Below are 26,268 nucleotides of genomic sequence, written 5' to 3'. Positions count from 1 at the left end.
TGGAAACTGAATCCTCAGCTCCAAGTTTGTTTGAAAAGAAACACACAACACAATATAGGTAGCAGATCACATATAAAAAGAGTTATTCTGGATGCTTAAGAGATCTTTATTTACTAATTCTTTCTATTTTGTGTGCCGAGTATTGCAAAATAAGAGAGATGGAAAAGAGTGTGATGTTAATGTCATAAAAATTGAGATATGTGATGTATCTGAGTGCCCTTCCATCTTTGCGTCCCATGAGCTTGTATCTGAAGACTGAAAATAATTTACACTGGAAAATCACTAGAAAATTTTCATTTCATTTTACTGGGTCTGCTAGCAGACCTGAGTCTGCTATAAATTAAAACTGTTCAAAGCTACCAGGATACATATTTGACAAAAATCAATGGCACGCTTTGGCCCCCAAATTTGGACCAAGAGCAAAATCTGAGGAATTTAAAAATAATTGTAGTACAGTTTGTATTCTAAAACATCGTCGCTTGTGTCTTTCTTCTCACTTAACAGAGTGCAGAACAGATCAGTGCGTTGTGTCGAAACTTCCAAGAAGTCCAGGCAAGCGGTATGGAAGGACAGAAGGATAACCAGGATCCACCTCCACGGCCACTGGCTCGCCACCTTTCTGATGCAGACAGATTGAGGAAAGTCATCCAAGAACTTATGGACACTGAGAAATCTTACGTCAAGGTAAAAAAAAAAAATAATCTGTCTAGCTACAGCTTTCTTATTGAGGCTGATTTTGTTGGATGGTCTTAACATATTTCATGCTTATCTTTATATAACCAGCCCTCTACAAAGGCCATAACCTACAGAGTCCGCTTATCTACTTGTTCTTGTTGTTCCTGTAGTTGTTTCAGCTTGCTCCTCTAACAGAGGCTGTAAGATTTGATCCTAGTAGCTTTAGTTCATATTGATCTGTATTTATATTTGAAAGTGGAGTAGATACCTGCAATATTTGAACATTGGGATTTTCTATGAGATGTTTCCATAGTTTTCAAATGAAAATAAATCTGGCAGAACAGAACAGAACAGATTCTCCTACAAATTAGAAAAAAAAGTTCAGTTGTGGAAAACATTGCATAATTATTTTTGAATCTGCAAAGCTAGAAGGCACAACTTCAGTTGGTTGTATCATCATACATATGCAATTTCTCCTTTGACTGATTAGTCCATTATTTGTTAGATATATGTCTCTTCTTTTTATAAACTCCAAATTCATGTGACTGGATGCCAAAAGAAACAGGAAAACATTGATTTCATTGACCTTCAGCAGAGAGGAATTATCTAGTTTACTTGATCTCAAAACACATACTTAAAGATATGAGTACTTGCTGCAATGATATATACAGAAAAGAAAAACCCTTTCAGTCTGTTTTTAGTACATCCACCAATACATTAATGTAGCCATAAGCTGTAAAATTGGAAGAAACTTTACAGAACGCAGACCTCCATGTATGTCCAGCTAATGTTTCTTAATAAAGGAATCACTTGAAGAAGGGAATGACCATGGAGGTCTCTGATGTGTGAAATTTTGCACTAGGCAAAATTGTGACAGGTTGTACGTGCTCATTATGGTGTTTTCAGGGAGACGCTTGTTACTCCTTCTCCATAAGAATTTCTGCCATTTCTTTTCTCAGGGTCGGAGAGCCCTGCAGGGCCACCCAGCCCTGCTGTCATGCTTTTGTGTGGGATAGTAAGTCTTCAAAACTGGCACCAATTCTTTGAAGTGACTAAAAAAAAAACCATGATTGCATCCCCACCGACAACAAAACAGAATACTTAAATATCTAATAGAATTTTAAAATGTGCCCTTCTGAATATTACTACTGATGCTTAAATGAGTGGCTATTTATTTGGTATATCTAACATGCATGATTAAAACATTCGATGCTGTTCATATACATGGACACTTTAGAATGCCATTATATATAACATTTTCTCTTCATGCTGTACTAAAATATAACTTGTTATAATCAATCTGTAAAGCCTTAAGGATGAAATAAAAATATTACACTGAAATTAATTTGTGTCTAATTTAACTATCACTTTAGTTCTAACAACACACAGGTGATTTTATTACAGAAAAGGAATTGTATTTCTAGTTCATTCTCGAAAATTACTCCTATCCCACAGCTGCCGTATAAAGAACTATTTAAAACTGTTACATAAAAAGTGAACGAATTATCTTTCTTGCAGGACTTGAGCTGCCTCTTCGAGCTATACTTGGAACCTCTTCAAAATGAAACCTTCCTTACCCAGGATGAGGTGAGAGAATAACTTAATTTTCTTTTTTTTCCGGTTAAGACCTTGGCACTAGGGTTTTTCATTGCTGAGAGCATGACAGAAAAAGCAATGAAGTTAACAATAGAAATTACACCAGTACGTGATGCGTGTGTCACTTCTTTTTTTAAAAGGTAGTTGTTCTTCTCACTTAAATGCTAAGAAATCTTTGCCTCTTTTTCCTAAGGATTTTAAAATAAAACCTGTTTGAAACGTATTAATGAAGATGTTATTGGCCAACCTCTTTTTGTGTCACGTCTCCTGTGGACTGTTTCCACAAGACCATAGTTAGATGCATGGAGTTCTGTACTTCACAGCCTGATGTTTTTCACAGATGGAGTCCTTGTTTGGCAGTCTGCCAGAAATGCTGGATTTTCAGAAGGTGTTTTTGGAGACCCTTGAAGATGGAATATCATCTTCCTCAGATTTTAATACACTGGAAACGCCATCCCAGTTCCGGGTAGATATTTGGTCTTTTAATATCTTGCAGTGTGCCTGGGAATGTTTGTGAAAATCTTGATTTAAGAACTTCAATAGAAGTTTCATATGGTTGCTTTTATGCTTGGAAATTTACTTTGGATTATGACATCTATTCAGCAGTGAAAGCTAATAGCTATTTTTCATGGCTTTATCATCCTGTTTCCCATGACAGTGGATGCAGCATGAAAGATGCAGAGTAGACTGAGTATTCTGTAAATCAGTGATGCTTATGATGCAGAACTCCTTTTTAGAAAGGTTATTGCCACTGCCCTGCCTTGTGCTTCTCCCCACTGTGCCCAGTTAAGCTGCTACAGACTAGGAGCTTTTCCTGTTAAATGCTTTGAGTTACTCACATTGTGAGGGCCAACAACAGGACCTAGAAAATGTAGATGGCTGTAGGCTGTGTCACAGCACCATCCGGTACCTGCCCTAAGTGGAGGAAGCAAGCTTCCTAGTGATGGAGTCACTGTCACAGGATCAGGCAAGACTGCTGCCAGGTCTCCCAGACACTTGCTGCCTTTTGTGGAGCAAACACTGATTCAAAAGAGGGGAGAGGGCTGCTTTTCTCCCCCGCCTCCTTCTCTCTCACTACTCCTCTTTCTTATGTTTGCTTTGGGAAGCACTTTTCTAAAAACATTTCCCTTGTGAATCAATCCCTCCTACATCTTCCCAACCGCCCCTTCATCCAAGAACATCAGAGGTGCCGTGTAATTACCACCTGCCTGAAAGAAGGAACACAGTTGGAAAGAAATACTCTGTGTTTGTTTTACACCGTCCCTTCTGGCTTTGGCATTTCCATGCCTTGCTTCCTATTGCTCATGTTTTTTTCCAGCACAACATACTGTGTTATATGCGTGTTGATTTTTGTTCCTGTGGTGCCTGAAAGATACAGTAACACAGAACGGCTGCAGCGGTGTTACCTGCTCAGGGAGAATGGAGATAATTATAGGCTTTGCCTTAATAAGCTGAACTCTATACCTAGAGAAACACAGAAACAAACTACTACTAGTAGTATATTCATGGGGTTTTATATTTATATGGGATATGTATAGTAAGTTAGCAGATAATCACACCATTGAGCCTCTGTGTTATGTGCCTGAACATTTATTTAGGATTCTAGTAATGAATTAATACTTTGATTGTGTTGATTTCAGAAATTGCTGTTTTCCCTTGGAGGCTCCTTTCTATATTATGCTGACCACTTTAAACTGTACAGTGGCTTCTGTGCAAACCACATCAAAGTTCAAAAAGTTCTTGAGAGAGGTAATTTATTGTCTTTATTTTTGTAATTAATTTGCATTAATTTAAACTGCAGTGAACTACTGTAACAAATTTTGTTGACTTGCAGAGAATATGGGTCCAAAGCAAGGACTAATTGGATTTCAGTAGGATTAGCTAAGAGCTGCAGTTCTGCTGAAGTATGGTATAGATGAAGGGATAAGATTGCTTTTGTAACATCCAGGCAGTAGCTTGAATAGCTGCAGGTACATCTTCTACAAGTTTGTACTGTCTGCAGATCCAGGTCATACTCCAAAAACCAACAACAAATGGTAGAATCAGCTAGGAATTACCTCCTCTGCCATCCACTGCAGTGCAGTGCAAAATTTAACATTGAAGAATAATCCCACTTTGATATAATTGCTCTCTTAGCCTTTACGTATGTTATTTTAAAGCAGGAGATGATTATGAAATAACTATTTACACTATAGTGTAAACTATTTCATAAACTATCTGTTGAAAAGGGTGAGGCTTTTGGGGCTGGTCGTAAGTTGCACTTCTGTGCTTTCGAATTATTGTAGCTTCTATAACTTCAACTGACCAACTCTTATTTATTTCTAGCCAAAACAGACAGTGCCTTTAAGGCCTTCCTGGATGCTCGAAATCCCACAAAGCAACACTCTTCTACTTTGGAGTCATATCTCATAAAGCCTGTTCAGAGAGTGCTGAAATATCCTCTGCTTTTAAAAGAGCTGGTGTCTCTGACGGACAATGAGAGTGAGGAGCACTATCATTTGACAGGTAACGTCTTCCTTTCTTCTACAAGAATGAATATGAGTTCAATTTTTATTTCCAGATCTTTCTGAAGATGAAGGTAGCCATTCTGGTAGATAGCACAGAATTTGTCAAAACAAAGAGAACTCTCTTAATTTCCTTAAAAATAATAAGTAGCTAATTTTTGTACATTTAGCAAAAAGTCCTGCGTGGTATGTCTAAGTCCTTTTGAGAAGCAGATATACCCAAGATTTGCCAAGGTGAATAGAACTGAGGTCTTTCTCCTCAGTTCTCGCACAGGAGCATGTGAGGTCATACTGTTGAGCTTTTTTTCCCGCTAGGGAAACACTGACCAAAGCTCCATCTTGTGGTTATTATTCAGTTCTTGAAATGTGTCAAAATTTAAGTTGGGCCACAGAAGTAAATTTTAGTTGTTTGAGGTTTGGCTCAAATCTGTGTCAAAGCTTTGCAGTCTTCCCACATAGTAAGGCTTGTCTGTCCAATATATATTAGAATTGAGTGCTTTTCTAGGTTTAGATGCTTGGGATTTCACCCTGGCAAATTCCAGTTCAGGTCTGTCAGCACTGGGGGATGGAAGTCTAGAGACTTATTTTATGGAACAATTGTCATTTTGACAAAATAGATTCAGGCAAAATGCGTTGCCAGCAAAAAGTAATGAGGCTGTTTTTTACTTCAAAGGCAGCTTCTAATACTGTACCCTTGCCTTTGCAATCAAGCTGGGGTGACTTTCTCGAAGATCAGGATGGATGCCAAACTTTTCAAAGGCTGCACCATTAAGAGCTGACAGGACTGAAGAAATTCAGTACCCTTCTCCAACTCCTTTCTAAATTGACACAAAAGTCTAATGAAATCTAGTGACATTCTTGCTTAGAAAACAAAATGTAAACAAAACCTGGCCACCAGCATTTAATTTCATGGATCCATTCCATGACGAACGTGTACAACCTAGCACTGTATTTCTTTTTCTATCCTATGGTGAGCCCATCACATGACTTATCAGAGTATGGATGCAGATTATTCTAGAGATCCTAGTGGGCTTACATATACAAGATGCAAAACCTAACCATGTTTAGTATCCTACTGATAGGAATATTCATACATCTGGGGCCTTATCACTGGAATGCTTATTATAACCTTTTGAGCCACTTAAGACACCAGATGAGCATTTTTCACTTTGTCTGATTAGGCACCATACCTTCTACTGTTGCTATGAGAAAGCACTGATAAAAAGCTAGAATTCTGTTCACCAAACCTTGGGAACACTGCATCATTTTGCCTTAATTAGAATTCAATAAAAAATGTGATGGTTAGGGAATACAATTGAATTACACAGCTATCTATGACATTTTTAAACCTTATAGAAGCGCTGAAGGCAATGGAAAAAGTAGCAAGTCACATCAACGAGATGCAGAAGATCTATGAAGATTATGGCACTGTTTTTGACCAGCTGGTGGCAGATCAAAGTGGAACAGAGAAAGAGGTAAGAGAAGGAATGTTTTATTCATTCCCAAAGCATTATCCTGCTTGCCATTGGGTGTCTTTTATCACTTCCTGAGATAATCTGGGGAACTTATTTGTGCCACTTTTTCTCCATTTTCCTTTAGTATTTTGACTTCTGTTTCATGTCTGCTTGTCAGGTTTCTTTTTGTCAGTAGGTTACGGTAAAATTTTCAGACAGCTGCCAGAGCCGCCTTCTGGACTGACAGGAATTGCAAGCAGACATAATTCTCAGTAGAAAAAAATCTCCTCTTCTCAAATGTTGCAGAGATTATCCATGCCCCAAGGCATTCAGATTTTATGCTACTGAGTTTTTAAATTCTTAAGATATTTTTTCACCCGTAAAAATGAAAATGGCAATTTGAGGAATTTCACATAAAGGTCTGTTATTCTAATTCTCTACGCTTCCAGCACTGAGTCATCCACAGCTATCTGTCAAGAATTAAACCATTAGTGTGCATACATCTCCCAGAACTAGGGCAGCAAGGTCTCACCTTAGTAATTGTTTGATGCAAATAGCTAAGCAGATCAAATCCATAAAGGTGAAGATCAGATATGAGAGATACCATCTTGGTTCTTTTATTCCCTCCTAGTTAAAGCCAAGTCGCCCCCACTGGCTACCTAGTTTCCATCATTTATGTGGAAACAAAACCTGACATCTTGGGAGATTCTTCATAGTGTTATGTGTGTCCCACAGAAGAAACCAGCCTCAGAGTACTGATCTCCTTTAATTCTGCCATTGGCAGTGTCATTAATACTAAATACTCTATAGAAATTAAAAATACTTACATCTAATAAATCATCCAGTTCACAACTGGGTATGTGTAAGTGACAGATCATCAGATCAACTTAATATTCTTCTAAGTTATTATTAATAAGAACTTTATTCAGGTTCCATAACTTAGGGCTATTACTTTTTATAATTGTTACCTATTTTGGAAAAGGAATCACTTGCACTTTTCGTGATGTAGTGCAGACCTCTCTGCCTTTCTCTCAGTACATACATTAAAGACAGAAAACATATATCCTAAAAGTTACTTGTATACTCATTGTTTTACTCACATATGTGGATCACAGCACTGATGTATATGGTTATACTATTTATTTATATTATCTCCTGTTACCATTTAATACAGGTGACAGAGCTTTCAATGGGAGAACTTCTGATGCACTCTACAGTTTCCTGGCTGAATCCTTTCCCGTCACTGGGCAAAGCAAGAAAAGACCTTGATCTTACAGTGTTTGGTATGTGTCTTCCTTAGTGAATTTGCTGTTTTAAATGTAAAGATTACCATATTAAATATTCTCAAAAGATGAAAGCCATCTCCTTTCCCTGTAGCTATATGAGATCTAGGGCAGACTTGCATCTTTAAAAATACATAGTTATATTTCGTAATATGAGAAGTGAGAAGTTTCCGTTTCTCTACTGTTACCGTTTGCTCTATGAGCCAATATCAGCTGCTGTCCTGCCTATATGTAAACTATGGAAATTAGTGATTTTCAGGAGGCAATATTATCTTTAGGACAATCTGCTAAACCAAGCTTTCAAAGGAGGCTGGTAGCAAAACAGTGATTTATGCTTGGGGAATTTAGGCTAACCTCTGACTTACAGCTACTGCATTGAAATCCACATCCAGATTATTTTAACTTGAGAAATTAATGTGGAAATGTGAGAATACAAGAAAGAGTTTTATTTAATGGTATATATATGATTACACATTTAATAATTACCTAAGTAATTAAATCTTCCAGTGAAACGTCCTAGGCACTTGTCCATTTCTTTAAAAAAATATTTCTTTAAAGTGTCATTGAATAAACACCTAAATAGAACAACTCTGGTTGGTGAGAGACGGGATTTCCCTTTCTCAGAGCTGTCATGCATTCCCTTCCCCAGGAATTAGGACAGGTTAGGGGAGGGGATGCTTCTAACAAAAGAACAAGCAGGAGCTACCTCCCAGGTTCCTTGGATGAACTCTGCTGTGATCCATGTATACCAGACACTTCTCAGCAAGACATATATTAATGAATGGTAGACCGCTCATCTGCCCCTTGGGAAATGGAGTTTTATTCTCATTTCAAACCCTATGTAGGCAGCTTAGAGAATGCAACTAATATATAGAACTGAGGGAAACTGCCAAGCTCTGGCGTAAATGCTATGTTTGCTCTGACTGCATCCAGGGATGAGACTCAAACACATACCATTGTCCTTTTCTCCTCTTCCACTGGAAAGAAGTGTGAATGCCTGAGAAGAGTTCAATCTGGGATCCAGGACTGCCTCTGCAGAGCCATCCCTTAGTTCAGCTGCAGCTTCAATGCCCCCACATTTCTGTTCCTCCTTACAGATGAGAGAGAACATGGCCCTGCCTCCCTGGAGGCTGAGACATTAGATAACATTAGTAAGCCACTCTATTCGGATGTTGGGGAAACAAGAGAATTACTACAAATGGAGAAGTAGGAATTGAGATGTTTGATTTTCCAACTAAGCAAATGCCAAATTGCAGGAAGGAAAGAAATGGTGTCCTTTTTCACAGCCCTCTCTTGCTATAAACCCTTTACTCCGCTTGAAAACATCCACCAACTACAAAAAGAAAATCTGAACTGTAACATCTAATCTGCATCTGCTGTATTCGTTTATGTGAAGACTGCTTCACGTGGTGGGAGACAGGCTGCTGCTAGTTTCAGAGTAAAGGCGCAGAATGGCTTCAGCATTCAGAACAAAATCTGAGGAAAAAATACTGGCATTGTGTGAACAACTTTAGGATGAAAAACCCAGTTGTCATCTTAATACAGAGCAGGTGCTTTTCAAACAGTTTGTTAATCTTGTCCTTCCTGGTCCTGTGACTACAATCATCAACTTCTCCAAGATAATACTTTCATTAAATAATACACCTGCAATTAATAGTTTTCCTTTTTTTCTTTCTTTTTTAGTTTTTAAGAGGGCTGTAATACTGGTGTATAAGGAGAACTACAAACTGAAAAAGAAAATGGTAAGTCTGTTCGCAGTGGAGATGGGGGGTGTTTATGCACAAGATCCTACTGCAGTGCGAAATGGACCATACTGGTGTTGAAAGGGGAGTGACTGTGATTGAAACACCACCTTCCCTCCTTAGGCTGGAATTCTAGCCATCACAGCTAAAACAAATGGTCAACATCTGTGTAGCAATAAATATTTTTTGTTATTTAGTAAGCAACATCATCTTCTCTGTGTGAGCTCCACAGTAGTTCTGTCATGTAGAATATGAAACTTTACTACAAATGAATCATTAATTCTTCCAGGTGGCATTTACGATGGCCTATCTTAATGTAGTGTGTAGGTTAAAGACCTCTGTTTATAGACCCTTGATCACCTTGGAAGAAAACGAAAAGGGGCATTATAAATGTAACCTCTTCTGTCCCCATTTATAAAACTGGAAAGTTGAATTCAAGTAGCAAATTGTATATCCTGAGTACTGGTGGTGATGTACTGCACCATGCTTATCATAAAAGATGCTCTAAAGGTAGCAGAAGCAGTTACAAGATTAATCACAGAATCACAGAATCACAAGGTTGGAAAGGACCCATTGGATCATCGAGTCCAATCATTCCTAACACTCCCTAAACCATGTCCCTAAGCACTTCATCCACCCGTTCCTTAAACACCTCCAGGGAAGGCGACTCGACCACCTCCCTGGGCAGCCTGTTCCAGTACCCAATGACTCTTACTGTGAAGAATTTTTTTCTGATATCCAACCTGAACCTCCCCTGACGGAGCTTCAGGCCATTCTCTCTTGTCCTGTCCTCTGTCACTTGGGAGAAGAGGCCAGCTCCCTCCTCTCCACAACCTCCTTTCAGGTAGTTGTAGAGAGTAATAAGGTCTCCCCTCAGCCTCCTCTTCTCCAGGCTAAACAACCCCAGCTCTCTCAGCTGCTCCTTGTAAGACTTGTTCTCCAGCCCCCTCACCAGCTTTGTTGCTCTTCTCTGGACACGCTCCAGAGTCTCAACGTCCTTCTTGTGGTGAGGGGTCCAGAACCGAACACAGTATTCAAGGTGCAGTCTCACCAGTGCTGAGTACAGAGGGAGAATCACCTCCCTGGACCTGCTGGTGACCCCATTTCTGATACAAGCCAAGATGCCATTGGCCTTCTTGGCCACCTGGGCACACTGCTGGCTCATATTCAGTTGGCTGTCAACCAGCACCCCCAGGTCCTTCTCTTCTGTGCAGCTCTCCAGCCATTCTTCCCCCAGTCTGTAGCGCTGCAATGTATTCTTCTGATCAGCAATCTGCGAGTTCCTTTGTGAGAAACTTGTTCCTTATTAGTACTTATGTGAAAAGTATTATTTTTATCCATTAAAAACAAATGCTTTTATAAGTTGAAGCAATTACAAATTCCGAAGGTTGTGTCTGTCACACAATTTCAAATACATTTACAGCACACATTAGAGTACTGAAGGAAAAAGTCTAATGAATTCAGTTTCTCTTCAGAGGCAGCTCTTTTAATTTAAGAGTAACACAAAAAAAACCTCCACTTTTTAAACTTTTACATAGAAGTATCCTTGGTTTTTTTTTCCTTTATGCAGCCTACTAATGTTCGTGCTGCACATAATTACGGTGACTTGGATCCATTTAAATTTCGTTGGCTGATTCCTCTATCTGCTCTTCAAGTTCGACTGGGGAACACAGCAGGTAATTCCCTTGTACTGAATACTTTAGGATTGAACACTTTTCTGGGATTTTGCAATACTGCTTCTTCCGTATGTTTTTCTGGAGGCTCTAGAGATAGGCAGGTGTACAGAAAATATATCTACCGTTGACTCTACTGTTGGGGGTACAGGCTAGATACATTAACAGACTTCATTCATTTGGTATGTTGGCTTCTTCCATGAGTTCACTGAGATGCAGCATCATGGATGGAATGACAGAATAGAAATTCCCAATGAAAAGACATGAACAGGAAGGTGATTTACCCTGGTCGACATCCTGGTGATGCCCATATACTATGTGCATGCTGACCCTTACTTGGGTCAGATGTGGGAAAGTTGACTGTGTAATTTGTGGTAGTAGAGGGCTGTGTTATTGTTTTCCCTTTGAGTTGATCTTTATGATCTTACCCAGTTCTGTAAGCACTGTAAAGATGTGCTTTGCACATGTGGGAGAAGGCTTTTGAAGGCTGGAAGGCGGTGAGAAGCAACAAGAATGGGGAAAGCAACTCTCTAAGAAAGAAGGTCACATTATCAAAGGCACCTCTAGGCTGCTACAACAGGAGAGTGCATGGGACTTTCATCTGGGTTCCATCTCGGGTGAGATCTTCTGTGGATCCACCCATGGCTATGCTATACTGTCTCGGGAAGAGTAGTTCCACAGTGGTCTTTCTAATGCCAAAGGTTTTGTGAAGAGTATACAAAAATAACATTTCCTTCCACATGCAGGAACAGAGAACAGCTGTATTTGGGAACTGATCCACACAAAGTCGGAACTGGAAGGCAGGCCAGAAACAATTTTTCAGTTGTGCAGCAGGTACGATTTCCATGAAGGTTGTATTTGACAAATCACATTAATGGAATTGAAAAAATAAAAGATTTTCCCCTGCATGACCTTTGCATCAGTACTTCTAATGCAGCTCCCACGAAACCAGGCACTATGCCAGTGTTTTAACTGCATAAAGTATAACACTTTGAAATGCGAGTGAATTTGGTGCAGTGATTCAACATCAGAAATCTGCAGAGACGTATGACTGTAAGTTCCATTATGATATGGGCAAAGTAACTGCTTTTATCAGACTTTCAGTTGGTTAACACAAATTACATTCTGATAAAGACCACTTAAGGGGCGATTCCTTGGTACAGAAGTTACCTTTCAGGCCATTTTTCTAAGGGGAAATAAACAAGATCTCAAAACACAGAGCATGTGAAAATGCCTACCACCACATACAAATATTAGCTGCAAAACCACTAATAAAGTAACCTACTAAAAATAACACACTGCACTAAAGCACATCAGCAGAAAGGAGTGGGTCAGATTATATCTCAATAGTGTCTTACTTCAGACAGGAAAATTAGGTTATCTGTTTTCTTAAACTTGCAGTGACTGTGAGAACAAGACTAACATCGTGAAGGTGATACGTTCTATTTTGCGGGAGAATTTCAGACGTCACATAAAGTGTGACCTACCACTGGAGAAAACATGTAAAGATCGTCTTGTCCCACTCAAGAACCGTGTACCTGCAACAGCCAAACTGGGTAAGAAACACGTTCTCAAAGTGAAAAATGGAGCCTGGACTCCAGCACTGGCAGAAGATTCACAATTATTACCATGACTGTAGTGTGTTATGTGTCAGACTCACAAATCCCATTTCTTTTTTGAGGTGGGAAGATGGTAGATTTTTTCCGCAACTCAATGCATGACAAGGGCTAAAGGAGATAAGCAACCTTGCCACCCCCCTCCCCACTGTATTCTCATGTTTAATGTGTCATTAGCCCTCTTGAGGGAAGACTTAATAAGGCCCAAATTAATTTTGCTGGGAAGAAATGCACTCCCTTTGGCATGCAATATTAGTGTTCTCTCCTTTGGGTTCCTTTTAGTAATCCTCAGGGTTCCCTTTAATAACTCAGCCTTAATAACATTTAAAACTAAAACAACTGGCAAAAGGCAGGGGTCTTGCTTCTTTCAATACACTAAATCTGCATCCCAGCAGATACCCTAATTAAGCACAGGCTTCAGACGTTTTAGTTAAATAAGCAGCAACTAGTATTTCAAGTTGACTGTGAACTCCCCTTAACATCACAGGGACAAGCACAGTTCAACTCATACCTCCAACCTGGCCTTCCAGTGCTTGAGGTGTCCTCATCAGTCTTGCTTTCCTGCAGATGTATGTACATCATCACTACAATTTCTGGAGAATTTTGTATATATTACATGTGAAGCAAACATATAGCCGCAGGGTAGGTGGAATGAAAACTCTTGACACGGGATCACAGTTGGTATCAGAATGATCATTATCAAATGAGACTACACCCGCTGTAATTATAAGTAGGCTGAGACTGACAGTATAACCAGCTGATGTTTTGCTGTAAAAGTAACACTGCCTGTTTCCTCTGCACAGCTTCCACAAGGTCCTTGAAGGTACTGAAGAATTCCTGCAGTAGTGAGTGGAATGGTGACCCAAGAAAAGGCACCTTCCAGGACTCTGATGAGTGCAGCCTGAGCAGCAGTACTCAGAGCAGCAGCTGCCACACCACGGAGAGCATACAGGAGCCCAAAAATTCATCTCCCGATAAACATGTACAGAGCTGTGCATCTGACTTTTCTAATGTTCTTGTCAAAGAATCTGATATTCTCAGTGATGATGACGATGATGACTATCAGAACCTAAAGAAGGGCAGCCCTACAAAAGACATTGAAATACAGTTTCAACGGCTGAAGATTTCAGAGGAACCAAGTACTGACTCTGAACGGGATCAGGCTGCTGAAAATGAGGAAAGAGATGGCTTCGAGACCGGAGAGCATCCAAAGCTGGTGCGTGGTCATTTCTGCCCAGTGAAGAGAAAAGTAAACAGCACAAAGCGTAACAGAGGAACATTAAGGGCAATGCAAGAATGTCACCAGTCCCTTGACAGTCACTCTGATGCTGCAAATCTGGATCTGAACTCTATTTTAGAGAGAGAATTTAGTGTCCAGAGTTTAACATCTGTGGTTAATGAGGACTGTTTTTATGAAGCTGTGGAGAGGCATGGGAAATCCTAGCTTTCTGAGCACTATATTTAAAACTTTAATTTGAAGTCCACATAAAACTCAACAAACTTATTTTGCTTTAAAACTAGTAAATTCATGGAAGCTGCAGGAAAACTACTATCTGATTTTGTGCACTATTACATTTTTTCCACAAAAACAGCTGTAAAGGATTCTTAAGTTATTTTAATTTATTGTGGATCAAAAATAGATTAAGTTGACGAAGGTCTGTAAATTAGTTTGTCCTTTTCAAGCAGTTAAGATGATGTAGGATTCCTAGGGAGGGGAAGAGAAGGATGGCCTCACTAGCATTTTAAGTAAAGTGGAAAATGTCCTAGTGAGTGACAGAGGGGATTACAATGGAAAGCAGCATTGCAAAACAAATTTTTCAATGCCGTGGGCAATTTATTTCTTTGTGTTTCATTTTTGCTTTATTTAAAGCAGAACTAAGTTATTTTAATGTGTTTTAGTGCACAATAGAGCAGAAATTTCATTTTTGTAAGTTTCAAGATGCTGTTTATACTTTATACATATGTGTAAATACAAACAAAAGCTTGGCCTGTAATCTTTTATTTGACTGTATTTTTATTTTCTCTACCAGCCTGTACAGTTGAAGACAAATAAATATTGTACTTAGCCATGTTTTCTACTTTTTATCATGCTGCTTTTCTCTAGCTGGAGCTTTAAATGCCAAATTGTTTGCTTTTGCATAAATGGCAAGAGTATTTTAGTAGACCTTGAGGCAGTCTGTGCACTTTATCCTCCTTTAAGTCAGTCACTTGAGTATGTTTACACAACAGTTTGGACTTGTTTTTTTTTTTTTTAAATTGCTCTGCACAAGTAGGATGTTCTAGAATAAAAAAAGCACAAAACCCCAAATGCACTTTTAGATACTGAAGTTTGAAATGTATTTTTTCTTATATTTTAATAATGCACTTCTGTTCATACAAAATTCAATTACTTCAGAAGTATCCCAAGTTAACTGCATGTCTCCCAACATACCTTGTTCTTGGTAGCCATTCCCTTGAAGCAAAAGGAACCTGTAGACACCTTGTAACTGGACTGCTATTATCACTTTTGTGTACAGCTGAATGGAGTCAACAAAATGGGAAAGCCTCTCTCTCTCTACCACCTTCTAAGAAGTATTTCTTCCATACCTGCACAGATGTAGGAGTACATAAGACTCCTTTTAACAAATTAACAGCAGGAGTTAAAACAAGTGAATAAAATACCAGTCTGCTGCAATTACAGCTGTTACAGCTGATTCTCCTCTTCAGTCTGTTCTGGCTCACTGGTACTTATAGGTAAATTCCTCATCTTCTTTTGCCGTAGTTCTTCTCTGTAACTGTACACAAAAAGGCTTGGGTCTTCATCACACATTTTCCTGTATGTATCACACAGATTCCTAAACTGTGACATGGAGAGCTGAAAAGGACGCAGAGTTGGATCAACATTTGCTGTCATCATTAGCTGTTCTGTTCTTTTCAGACGTCCATCTTCAGGAAACAAGGTCCTAAAAGGTATAGGGAGAAGACAAACAAATCCAAATAATTCAGACAGATGATTTATTTTCCCTTAAGAGTAAAAGGCTCATCTTGAGAATTTACTTAATATAGGTTTACTATTAATATAACTCATTATCTCAGCAAATGGAAACATATAAGGGCCCTTTTTCTGCAAATGCAAATTTTAACAGCATAGGAAAGTATATACGTACATTGTACATTAAACACATGAATGTATGTTCGTGTTTGCTAACATTGAAGTGCTTTGGGTGTGGATGCAGTCAGAGACCCTTCTTGGAATTAGCCTCATATTTAGAAAGCAAAACCAGATGAAGCTGTAAAAACCAGGCTATGGGATGTAGAGATTGAGAGCAGCCCTGTGGAGAAGGACCTGGGGGTCCTGGTGGATGAGAAGCTGGAAATGAGCAGGCAATGTGTTCTTGCAGCCCAGAAGGCCAACCATATCCTGTGCTGCCTCAAAAGAAGTGTCAGCAGTTCGAGGGAGGTGCTTCTGCCCCTCTACTATGCTCTTGGTGAGACCTCAGCTAGAATACTGCGTCCAGCTTTGGAGCCCTGAGCACAGGAAAGACATGGACCTGTTGGAGCGGGTCCAGAAGAGGGCCACCAAAATGATCAAAGGCCAGGAACACCTCCCTTTTTAAACTATAAAAGAAATTTAGACTAGATATTAAGAAGAATTTTTCACTGAGGGTCATCAAACACTGGAACAAGTAGCCCAGAGAGGTGATAAATGCCCCATCCCTGGAAACATTCAGGTTGGATGGGGCTCCGAGAAACCTAATATTGTTGAAGATGCCCCTGCTCAATGCAGGGGGGGTTTGGACTATATGACCTTCGTGGTCCCTTCCAATCCAAACCATTCTACAATTCTCTGAAATTATAAGAGAAGGTTGGAATTTCTGGGAACAAGCAAGTTTGAAGTACTTGCTACTCTAGGCTTGGGTCAAAAATGTCCCCATTACTTCAGTTTCTAGGTCAGCAAGGTTAAAATGGATCAATCCTTATTTTGCTATCCCTCCTTAAGTTATTGTCTCCTTTGATTTGATAGTTATAAGATGTAAATGAACTCCCAAAAGTTTAATCATCTTTTATATACAGACTATGAACTATGTTATAAATGTCTATGAACAGCAATTCAAACTACAATATTTTTCTTTGTGGACTTAAAAGCTTAATCTTCTGTGTCTGTCTCAGATCCTAGAATGTAAACTGATTCTATGACCTTGTTTTTCATACCCTATAAGTGATAGACACCTTGTAACAAACTTTATAGTCATCTTGTATACCAACTATTTGCTATTTTTTATTCAGGTCAGCAAAAGACTAAGAGGATTGTGTTTCTTAGCTGCACGCTAGAGCTAAAGTATGATAAGCTGCTAGGGGACACATGACGTCCAGAAGTTCAGATTCCTTCTTCTTGCCTCAAAAGAATGTAAAGCAGTTATTAGCAATTTAAGATTACACGATAGCTGTTTTGGTTTTTTTTTAAGCTGGCAAAAAATATTCTACATAACATAGATACGCTGATTTTGTGTACCTTATACATACACAATGAACCAAAACTGTTCTTTTTTGTGAAAAAACCCCAACCTTATCTAAAGTTCAAATACTTCATTTTCTAACCACCTTCAAATGCATACGCAAACTTTTAACACAGATAAAACTTTAGATCAAATGTCTGCATTCCAGACATCAATGCCACTCACTACCTCAAGTAAAACAAAAACACCAACCGCGATCTAGAGGCAAAATTTTAAGGTCAGCTTTCACATAGTGCTACGTAAGGCCTGTAGTTCAGCAAGACGGCATCTGCCCTAATTCTGGCCTGCATCAGGGCCAAAAACCTGCCCAGCAAAATTCAGCTATCCCAAGCTTCAGCATGCCTCTAGTTGTAGCAGGAGCTCTGTCACACGTTCTACAATACTAATGCTGTTTTTTTCCCCACACCCGAGTCAGACATGGCTATGCTAGAGGTTTAACAGGATCCTTGGCAAAAAGATTGCAGGTTTCTCCCATCAATTAGAGAACCTAATAAATTCCCTCAGTGAGACATGTTTTTTTTTAAAAAGTCATTAAAAATTCCATAAAAGTTCAAGCACAGAAACAAGAATTTGACCTTTCGGTATTATTATCATCAAATAAGTAAAATTTCCCACAGATGACGTTCTCCTTTCTCACACTGCCAACTTTGGTTCTGAATACTTAACTTCCATTTTTTAACTCAACCAACAAATGCTGTAGGTTTTGTGGCTGATGGTGTCTTTCTTTCTGTTTCTGAGACAGACAAACTATTAGAAAGACTTATCAATTTATCCTAGTAATATTAACAATTTCAACTGCATTGACAAAAATGCACAGTAAGTATTACATAATTACAGCAGAAAGAGATTAATCTCATACTTTTGTCTCCAGTAATGGAAAGATCTGAGGAACTACAATGATAAACTCAAAATAGGAAGAATAAAATCAAATGCATAGCTACAAGTTTTTCTCAACTGATTTAGTAGCTAATGCATCTGCAAAACACAGTATCTGAGAATTTTTCATTACAGATTCTTACTCAATTCCGCGGAAGCAGTATTTCCTTCTAAACTGGAAAACACTTTGGACCACTTTTTCTACTAGCTTGAATGGCTGCTGTATCTTTGGCGTCACCAATGGAGTGAAATGCACCACAGCTACATCCACCTATATAGAAAAGAAAGATAAGTTTGAATAGATGTATTCATCCAAGAGACTATTTCTAAGTTAATGAGCTAGACATCAGGAAAGTGGCAGAACATAAGATGGCATTATTGTGACAGGTAACATAGCTGTGCCGTGACTAATGTCACAGTATTGGAGCATAAAGATGTGGCTTAACTTTCAAGGCTCAACAGAATTCTAGTCTGTCTTAGTTATCTCCACATTTCCAATTAGTTCACAGACCATTACTACTTAGTACTTTTTTTCCCCTGGCACATCTTCCACCTAGAACAACTTCAATGTAATCTGTGAAGTAATTAGCACTTCTTTCTTCAGATCCTTCCACAAGACAATTTTGACATGATACATGAATTAGACAATACAAATTGGTATTATAATTAGAAATCAAACCTATTCCCAATATGTTTTCTGTTGCTCTAGGGCTTTTCTAAAATGGTAGCCTAGAATTAATTTTCAACATATTAAGACTTTAAATTTCTAGTCTGTTTAAAGAAATGGTACATACAAATAAGTTTGCATTCAATTTAAGTGACCATACAAGTCTGTATTTACACTATGCATCCAAAACTATATTTGTATAATTTGACAAAGATTTTTTTTTTCAAGCTTGTTTTATTCTTTTATAGTTCTAAAATCAGCGTGGTTCATAAAAGGGTCGCTTTCCTTGTGACTGAGAACAAAGCAAAATAATATCCTTCCTTCAGTACAAAAATACAAACATAAACCCCCCCAAATATGTCATGGAATTATAGAGATACAGTATTTTATATAGAAATGCCTGGAATTCAGACTTCCGCATCACAAAACGCAGGCTGTGCTAAAATCCAGTTCTGCACAACATCAAACACAGCAGTTCATCTTCTAAACTAGGTATTAACAACAATAAACATGAAAAAATTATGTACAGGATCACAAAAAAAATTTGTACAAGTACTGGTACTGAATGACTACCAAATTTTTAAGTGCCAGAGTTTTAAAAATATTCAGTCCCTTACTAAAAGATCTCCTAATACGATGGAGAATCATCTGAAAAGGTCTGAAAGTCAATATGAGCATTCACAGAACAGATTCTATGTGACATTAAAGTGAAGATGTGCTTCTTCTGACTGAAATAAAAGATACACTCAGACCAAAGAACAGCTTCTGTTTCAAGCACCGTCTTACTGTACCAATTGTTTGAGGAAAACCCATAGCAAGAGTGTACTTCAAAAAGTAGCGATTTTCTACTGCACAAACCGTAAATGCTCAAAGTTTGTGGGTTTTGGGTTTATTTTGTTTTTTTGTTTTTTTTTCTTTTTTTTTTCTAAATCAATTAAATTGTCAATAATTGACATATTCTTCTATTCCTTTGACACAAAGGTGCCACCCATGTTGTATTTTTAGTGGGAGCAACTCAGCTGTAAAGTACTCAGTACAACTGTTTTAACAGTAAAGGTACTGTAATTGCTTTTAACAGAAATGAAGACATTCAAACAATGTATAGTTTTTCACGTAGACAGAACTTACAAAGCTGAATGAAAATACTGACTAGAGAAAGGAAATATTGAACAATGGTGCTGATAGAAAAAAAACAATCCACAACAAGTCTTCAGTATTAGCACTGCTGTTCTTGTATATAGCTAGTCTTTTTCCTCTACTTTTTCACCTTTTTTGAAAGCTAGATTCAAGAATATTCTTAAGACAGAAAAGAAAATATTTAAATTTCTAAAATGTAGAGACACAAGAACTTATTTAAAACTTAGGTGACAGAGAAGACCTGACATCTGCAGTGAAATGTGCATAAATGTATCTTCCAAAGCAGTTTCTGAATTTCTCAAGTGTTGATCACTCCTACCTTTGCCACAGGTTGCTGCTTCCTGTCAGGAAGGCCACAGGAACACAGCAAAAACTTGTGTTTAGACTGAGAGTCAGTCAGAAAAGTTTTTCTTTTTGAACAGGGCAAATACATACGTCACACGACCAATCAGCTCCTTGCACAGAAATACTAAGGGCTTATTTACATATGTATATGTTTATCTATATTTGTCAAGAAATAAAACAAAATTAGGGAAAAAAACACCAGAGAGACCATTTGGGATCTCTTAATAACCTCAGTTTTGCAGAACTGCTTCTGAGATACCAGGGCTTTTGGGGAGTTGGGAGCTGTATCTTCAACAAAGATTTCTGAAGGAAAAGGAAAAAAAGAACACAATCTAGATACAGTTTTAAATCTAAGAAGACAACATCTCAGTTTGCAGTCACAAGGCCAGGGGGCAATAATTTCTGCTTCTGAAACAAAACGCAGCATTTCTCAGCATTTGTTCCATTACAGACACTGTTTTCTTTGGACCCCAGGAAAGCTGCCTTGTTACTATAGCAACAGATACAGGGGGAAAGCTTTTCACTTGTAATTGGCCACTCCCACAAAATTATACATGCTATTTTTCCCTAGTGTTTTTAGTATGCATAAAATAGAGAGCAGAATTATGAAAGCCAATAAAGTACACAAGAGCACTTAAAACCCACAAATTAATTTGCTGATAATTTTATTAGTAACATTTCTTTTTTCGCCCACCAAGTATGTTAGAAATATTTACAAAATACTACTAAATGCTACAAAAGAATCACAATGAAAATTGTTTAACTGATATATCCTGAACTGTCAATAGTACAGCAATTATCCACTCCTTGCAGTTTTAGTGTATCCATACAATGAAGGTTTATGTGCTGGTAGGGTAGGAGGAACACATGACAGAGTACGATTTAATTCAGAGAAGTCTGGTGCCTTGCCAATGAAATCAGAATAAGCTTAAATGAGACAATTTTTACTAATTGTTGACAATCAAAGTCTCACGATAGGCAATACATGTATCTTGCAACAGGGCTGTATTAAAAGCAAACCCACATACCCTTTTTCAAGCTGTAATTTACACATAGGGAACTGAAGCCTAAGGAGACTATATTACAACTTCATTACAACACACTGCTTGACATCTTACTGACAACCAGCTAAGACAGTTCTAAGCCAATCCTTTCACCAACCAAGCGTTCAGTACTGGCATTTTATCTGTCTATTACAGACAAATGTTAGATCTAACACCAGATATGTATATCTCGTAGCAATCTTCTTCCTATGCAAGGGTTTCATTTGGGTTCACTTCCAGCAGCAAATAACTGTGCCACTGCTCTAATAGCAATAACCTAATTCCTGTGTAAGAACTGCTTTGTAATAACTTAACCTCATTCACACTAGGCTCACAAACAAGATCACAGGAAACCAAAAGTCAAATACAGAACCTATGGGTATATTGTGGCTGCAATCAGCAAATACCAAGTCCTTGATATGACAGCCAAGTAACTTGTTGAGGCCATTTGTCCCATGTGCTGCAGTTACCGTATAAGCCTTATCAATAGCTTTATTCCTTCATTTTTTTTATACAGATTTATACAAAGGTAACAAGTTATAGGATGACCTATAGATGGCTAAGGCCATCAAGAAGAGATAAGCAAAACCTGTAGTTTAGAAGTGTCAAGCTGTTCCAATTACTAATTAAAATAAATTGCATAGTTCTTTCCTAGGAAATTTAAACTCTTAATAAGATTATCTGTGATGAAAAAAACCCCAACCAAACAAAACACCCCCCCCTCAACAACCCACAACCCCAAAACCCTCTGGCTCTAGCTCTCAGTTCAACTTAAATGAATCCTCCTCTCCCCATTCTCCCCCCGGCCCAGCCCATCCATAAGAGTTTCTGTATCCTCAAGATTTTACTGCTTTTACTCGCTGTTCAGTTTTCATCATACAACCCGGGTATTAATTTTGTATTTAGGACTAAGGGCCTCCATTTTTTCTCCATAATCTCTTTGCTTTCCCTTACTGAATGTTTGTCAAACAAAACTCATTAAACAAAGTACTCCTTTATTCTCGGGTAGATGGAACTAAGAGAGGGAACAAACAGCAGTAATGCACTTGCTGTAGAGGAAAAAAAAAACAACATTCCAAGAAATTTTGATAATGCACGCCAATGCAGTTTTATATGAGAAGGGATAGTTCCAGTCAAGAGAAACTGCTTTTTTTCCAGGACATCTACAGTGAAGAAAACAGCTCAGACTTCACATCCAGCAGTAAGTGCCACACAAACAGGAACAAAACTGTGTTTTTATTACATGTGCAGAGCTTATACTTCAATTTATCATGCTTTTAATTTCATTCAGCCCATTAAATGTAATGTATGACTACCATCTGCAGTGGTTTGCATTTATGTTTGTATGTTTGTAAATGCTGAAATTTTAAAAAGGAAGCAATGAAAAAAGCTAACTCAGGATCCTAATTAGCTGTTCCAGAACATGCTTTTGAATTAGTTTTGAGCTATGCAGACATGTCAGTTCCTTCTGTAAAAGCCAGCTTCTGTTAAGCCATCTTTCCCATGGGCCTATGCAGCAAGTGATATATATTTACCAAAGCAACTCTTCACAGCCTTAACAAACTGAAAGGGTTTGGAAATAGGCCAGTCTTTGAAATCAGATTTTTAAAATGAGAAGCTGCTAATATTCTCACCTCAACTATAAGCATTTTTAATACATATATGCTGGACAGAGTTAGCACATCCTGAAACAATGAACTGAACTAAAGACAATATACAAATTAGAGGATTACTTGTTATATAATGCCACTAAAGACTGATAAAATAGATATTGATCAAAACCTTGTCGTCTTAAGTATAATGAATTGAAATAAAAACACAATGCTACAGATATTTTGCTTCACTTATTTCAAAGTTATCCTTGATGATTATGTCACATAAGTTCTAATGCTAAAGACCAATTTTAATATTACTGCTCATATTTAGATAGAGTGTTTTAGAAAGCATAACCCAGATGGAGAACTGCCCTTTCTCTATCACTGATAAAAACCAAAACCTGCCAATTATACAGCCTAATTCAAGAGGCAGGATACCATTTCTCGCCCTCATCACAGAGCCTCCAAACCATTTTTCTTCATCTGCGATCCTGACAGTTCAGCTGATGAAACAGCAACAGTTCTGTCTCCCAGGTGCATAGTTATCACACCGCTTAATATGTTTTCATCTGTAAAATGAAATTTGACTCTTTATAGAAGAAAAACAGGGAGTTTTTTCAATGAATTTCTTTAAACTGCCCCTTCACAGCAAATCTGCAAATTATTTCAGACAGGTAAGTGACTGATTAAAAAAATGCACTTACACAACTGAGTTGTTCTATATCACTGTTAAAAACAGCATTTTATTTTAGAGAAAAGCAGATCAGATTTGCTGTTATGACTTGTCAGTACTTCTGCTCTAAATCAAGGACTGAGAATGACTGACTGAAGATAAAATATTGATTTAGAGAAGTCACATGTGACTTAATTGTGAAAATACTGCCAAAACCAAATTAAATCTTATTGTCATTCAAAAACATGACATTTTGTAACAGTTACTAAACAAAAGAACAGATAATATTTAAATAAATGAAATAAAGGTTTATCTTTATACTTTAAACAAAAGAGAATATTATCAATGTTCATTGTTATAAAACAGCCAACAGGAGCTGACTAGAGCCATCAACAGACTTAAAGAAGGTGCTTGAAGAATACAGTATTTTTTCTACCCGTGTTTTTTTCACAATGACTTCTAATTTGCAAGCTTCTAATGTTCCATTTACAATGTATATTTGTCTAGTCAGCCTTCAATCTGTATACTAAAACCAACTCCAGTAAAATAAGTTTCGCTTGAAGGCTTGCAATCGTGTATGAAAGGGGAGCAGCTCCTTCTTACAAGCAATTCTAAAACACTGTCCATTTGCCGTTATTTCTATTCAAGTACCTTGTGTACAGCTGCTCAGCTGCTCTCATCTGCTGCAGGGTCGTGTTCGGATATTCATTCAGATAGCTCTATTTTAAATATAAGCTTTTTTTGTTTGCTGATTTCTTTCTCTTTCCCCCCTCACGCTTCTCCTCCCCCTCCCACCCCTTCCTCCCTATTACACAGAGGGCTACAGCCTTGGCTACGAAGCTACCAACCAGTTACACACATTTACAAGAGAGAAACGGGCTGACAAAAGGTTACAGCAGATAATCATCATGGCATCAGCAAGTCTGCAGTTCTTTGCTTTTATTCTGGCTTTGTTTGGTGTTTTTGGAGACATCACAGCCACCTTGCTACCAAACTGGAAAGTAAATGCAGATGTTGGTTCAAACATCATAACAGCTATAACACAGATGCAAGGACTTTGGATGGACTGCACGTGGTACAGCACTGGGATGTTTAGCTGTACCCTGAAATACTCTGTTCTTTCTCTCCCCGTCTACATCCAGGCTGCACGGACGACCATGGTACTGTCTTGTATCCTATCAGCCTTTGGGATCTGCATCACTACAGTTGGCATGAAATGCACAAAGTTGGGAGGGGATGCTAACAGCAAAAGTCATGCTTGTTTTGCTGGAGGAGTCTGCTTCATTCTTGGAGGAATCTTTGGATTAGTACCAACATCCTGGTACACAAGAGAAATTATTTCAAATTTTCTGGACCAGACCATTCCAGAGAGCAGTAAACATGAACCAGGAGGAGCGGTTTACACAGGATTCATTTCAGCAGGGTTTCTGCTTATCGCAGGTGTGATTTTCTGTACTTCCTGTCTTAAAAAGCAGCACGGAGCATGGATTTACCCTTCAAAGCAGCACCATTTCCCATCCACAGATCAGGAGAGCAACACAGGCTACAACCTGAAGGACTATGTGTAAATACAGTTCTCTCTATCCATTGAGGCTTTTTTTGTGCTTAGTGTAGTTTGATTATTTCAAAGAATGTATAACATAGCACTTAACTTTTCTTACATCTGGGTTGCAAATATATTTAAAGCAAGGTATTTCATTTATAGAAGCATCCTCAAAAGAATAAAGTAGGAAACAATGCTTAAGCCTGCTATAAGAGTACGTTTTTGCTGATTTTTCAAACTATTCATTTTGATTTTCCAAGTAACATATATTCAAGTAAAAAGAACTATTTTAAAATATAACTGACAGTACAATTCATGTACTGATGACTTGTTACAGCAAAGATGCTTAAAAACTAACTGCTTTCTATTTAGCAAATCAGGCTGTTAATAACATATAATGTTTTATAGTGTATTTTACATTTTTATCGTTATTTTAATTACAATGCCAGGAAAAAGATCCCGAACCACTCTATCCAAGAAGCCAAATTGAATCGTTTCCAAATAACAGACACATCTGCCTTTCATTTATACAATACCATGGTAACTAGATTTTTAAAAAAACAAAACCCCAACCAAAACACACACACCCCAAACCAAAACAACTCCCCCCCCAACAAAATCCATAGGTCTAAACCTTAGCTGCACTGTATATGCTGCAAATCAGCCTGAAGAATCAGTAGTACCATCCAGATCTTGCTAGAAATGGCTCTCCCACCATAAACTGCCATCTGCTGTAGGCTTCACTTATTATTGTTAAGGAAATGTCTACTTGGCATTACCCAAGTGCTACTAATCTACCACTACACAATGAATGTTAGATTTGAGGAGCACTACAACAATAGAAATATAACCATGACTATGAAAACACCTGCACACTGTAACACACAGGATACAAGCTAAATACCTATCATTTCAGCAAAATCTGGAAACATTCTGGCTTACCCTTGCTCAAAGTAGCTTTTAACAGCTCAAATAATACAGCTACCATTTATTATCTTCTACATTTCTGGCCTTCTAAAAGAACTTTATAAGTCTTTGTAATTTTTCCAGTAGGGTCTGTTTCAGGCCCACTGTATTCTATTCTTGTAAAATATAATATCAAATGGTGACAGAGACAGCTTCTTCAGTTGAATTTATTTTCTTAACCCCCTCATTTTGTTTAATTATCTTAGATCCCTTAACTTTTTCTTTCAACATAGATTTTATTTTGTATTCATCATTCGCAGAGTATGTTCTATCTAAATGCTTCCCTAAATGAGAATCAAATTGATGTTCATTTGCTAGCATAGCTAAGGGAATGAAAAGGCCATATGATACAGGCCTTTAAATTCGGGAATATGATAATGCTGG

The 26,268-nt window shown here is 38.0% G+C and overlaps 3 protein-coding genes across 9 annotated transcripts in view; 2 read left to right on the top strand and 1 right to left on the bottom strand.

Moving 5' to 3' along the window:
- Positions 1-13,992, top strand: part of TIAM2 (TIAM Rac1 associated GEF 2) — a 178,487-nt gene extending 164,495 nt beyond the window's left edge. For all 3 annotated transcript variants that reach the window (XM_054062017.1, XM_054062016.1, XM_054062014.1), the window contains 12 exons: positions 505-684; positions 2,194-2,262; positions 2,612-2,737; positions 3,912-4,020; positions 4,597-4,776; positions 6,132-6,250; positions 7,404-7,512; positions 9,196-9,254; positions 10,825-10,930; positions 11,674-11,761; positions 12,329-12,483; positions 13,347-13,992. In XM_054062017.1, coding sequence (XP_053917992.1) covers positions 505-684; positions 2,194-2,262; positions 2,612-2,737; positions 3,912-4,020; positions 4,597-4,776; positions 6,132-6,250; positions 7,404-7,512; positions 9,196-9,254; positions 10,825-10,930; positions 11,674-11,761; positions 12,329-12,483; positions 13,347-13,987 — 1,941 coding nt within the window. In that variant the 3' untranslated portion in view covers positions 13,988-13,992. The remainder of the gene's footprint in view (positions 1-504; positions 685-2,193; positions 2,263-2,611; positions 2,738-3,911; positions 4,021-4,596; positions 4,777-6,131; positions 6,251-7,403; positions 7,513-9,195; positions 9,255-10,824; positions 10,931-11,673; positions 11,762-12,328; positions 12,484-13,346) is intronic.
- A 54-nt stretch (positions 13,993-14,046) lies between these two features.
- The window catches only part of TFB1M (transcription factor B1, mitochondrial), a 28,714-nt gene continuing 16,492 nt past the window's right edge, over positions 14,047-26,268 (bottom strand). For 3 of the 5 annotated variants that reach the window (XM_054062019.1, XM_009570360.2, XM_054062018.1), the window contains exons 7-8: positions 18,059-18,186; positions 14,071-15,485 (exon numbers count right to left, since the gene is read on the bottom strand). In XM_054062019.1, coding sequence (XP_053917994.1) covers positions 15,227-15,485; positions 18,059-18,186 — 387 coding nt within the window. In that variant the 3' untranslated portion in view covers positions 14,071-15,226. Of the gene's footprint in view, positions 15,486-18,058; positions 18,187-26,268 lie in introns of all 5 variants that reach the window. The other 2 variants (XM_054062021.1, XM_054062020.1) reach the window with 2 other exon arrangements.
- CLDN20 (claudin 20) lies at positions 21,951-25,043 on the top strand. The gene is made up of 2 exons (XM_009570359.2): positions 21,951-22,308; positions 24,192-25,043. The coding sequence occupies exons 1-2, from the start codon at positions 22,209-22,211 to the stop codon at positions 24,941-24,943; spliced, it is 852 nt and encodes a 283-aa protein (XP_009568654.2). The 5' UTR covers positions 21,951-22,208; the 3' UTR covers positions 24,944-25,043.

The sequence above is a fragment of the Cuculus canorus genome, chromosome 3, assembly GCF_017976375.1.
Source record: "Cuculus canorus isolate bCucCan1 chromosome 3, bCucCan1.pri, whole genome shotgun sequence".
Classification (NCBI taxonomy): domain Eukaryota; kingdom Metazoa; phylum Chordata; class Aves; order Cuculiformes; family Cuculidae; genus Cuculus; species Cuculus canorus.
Note: the sequence above shows the minus strand (reverse complement) of the source record. Positions and strands in the feature narration are given on the sequence as shown.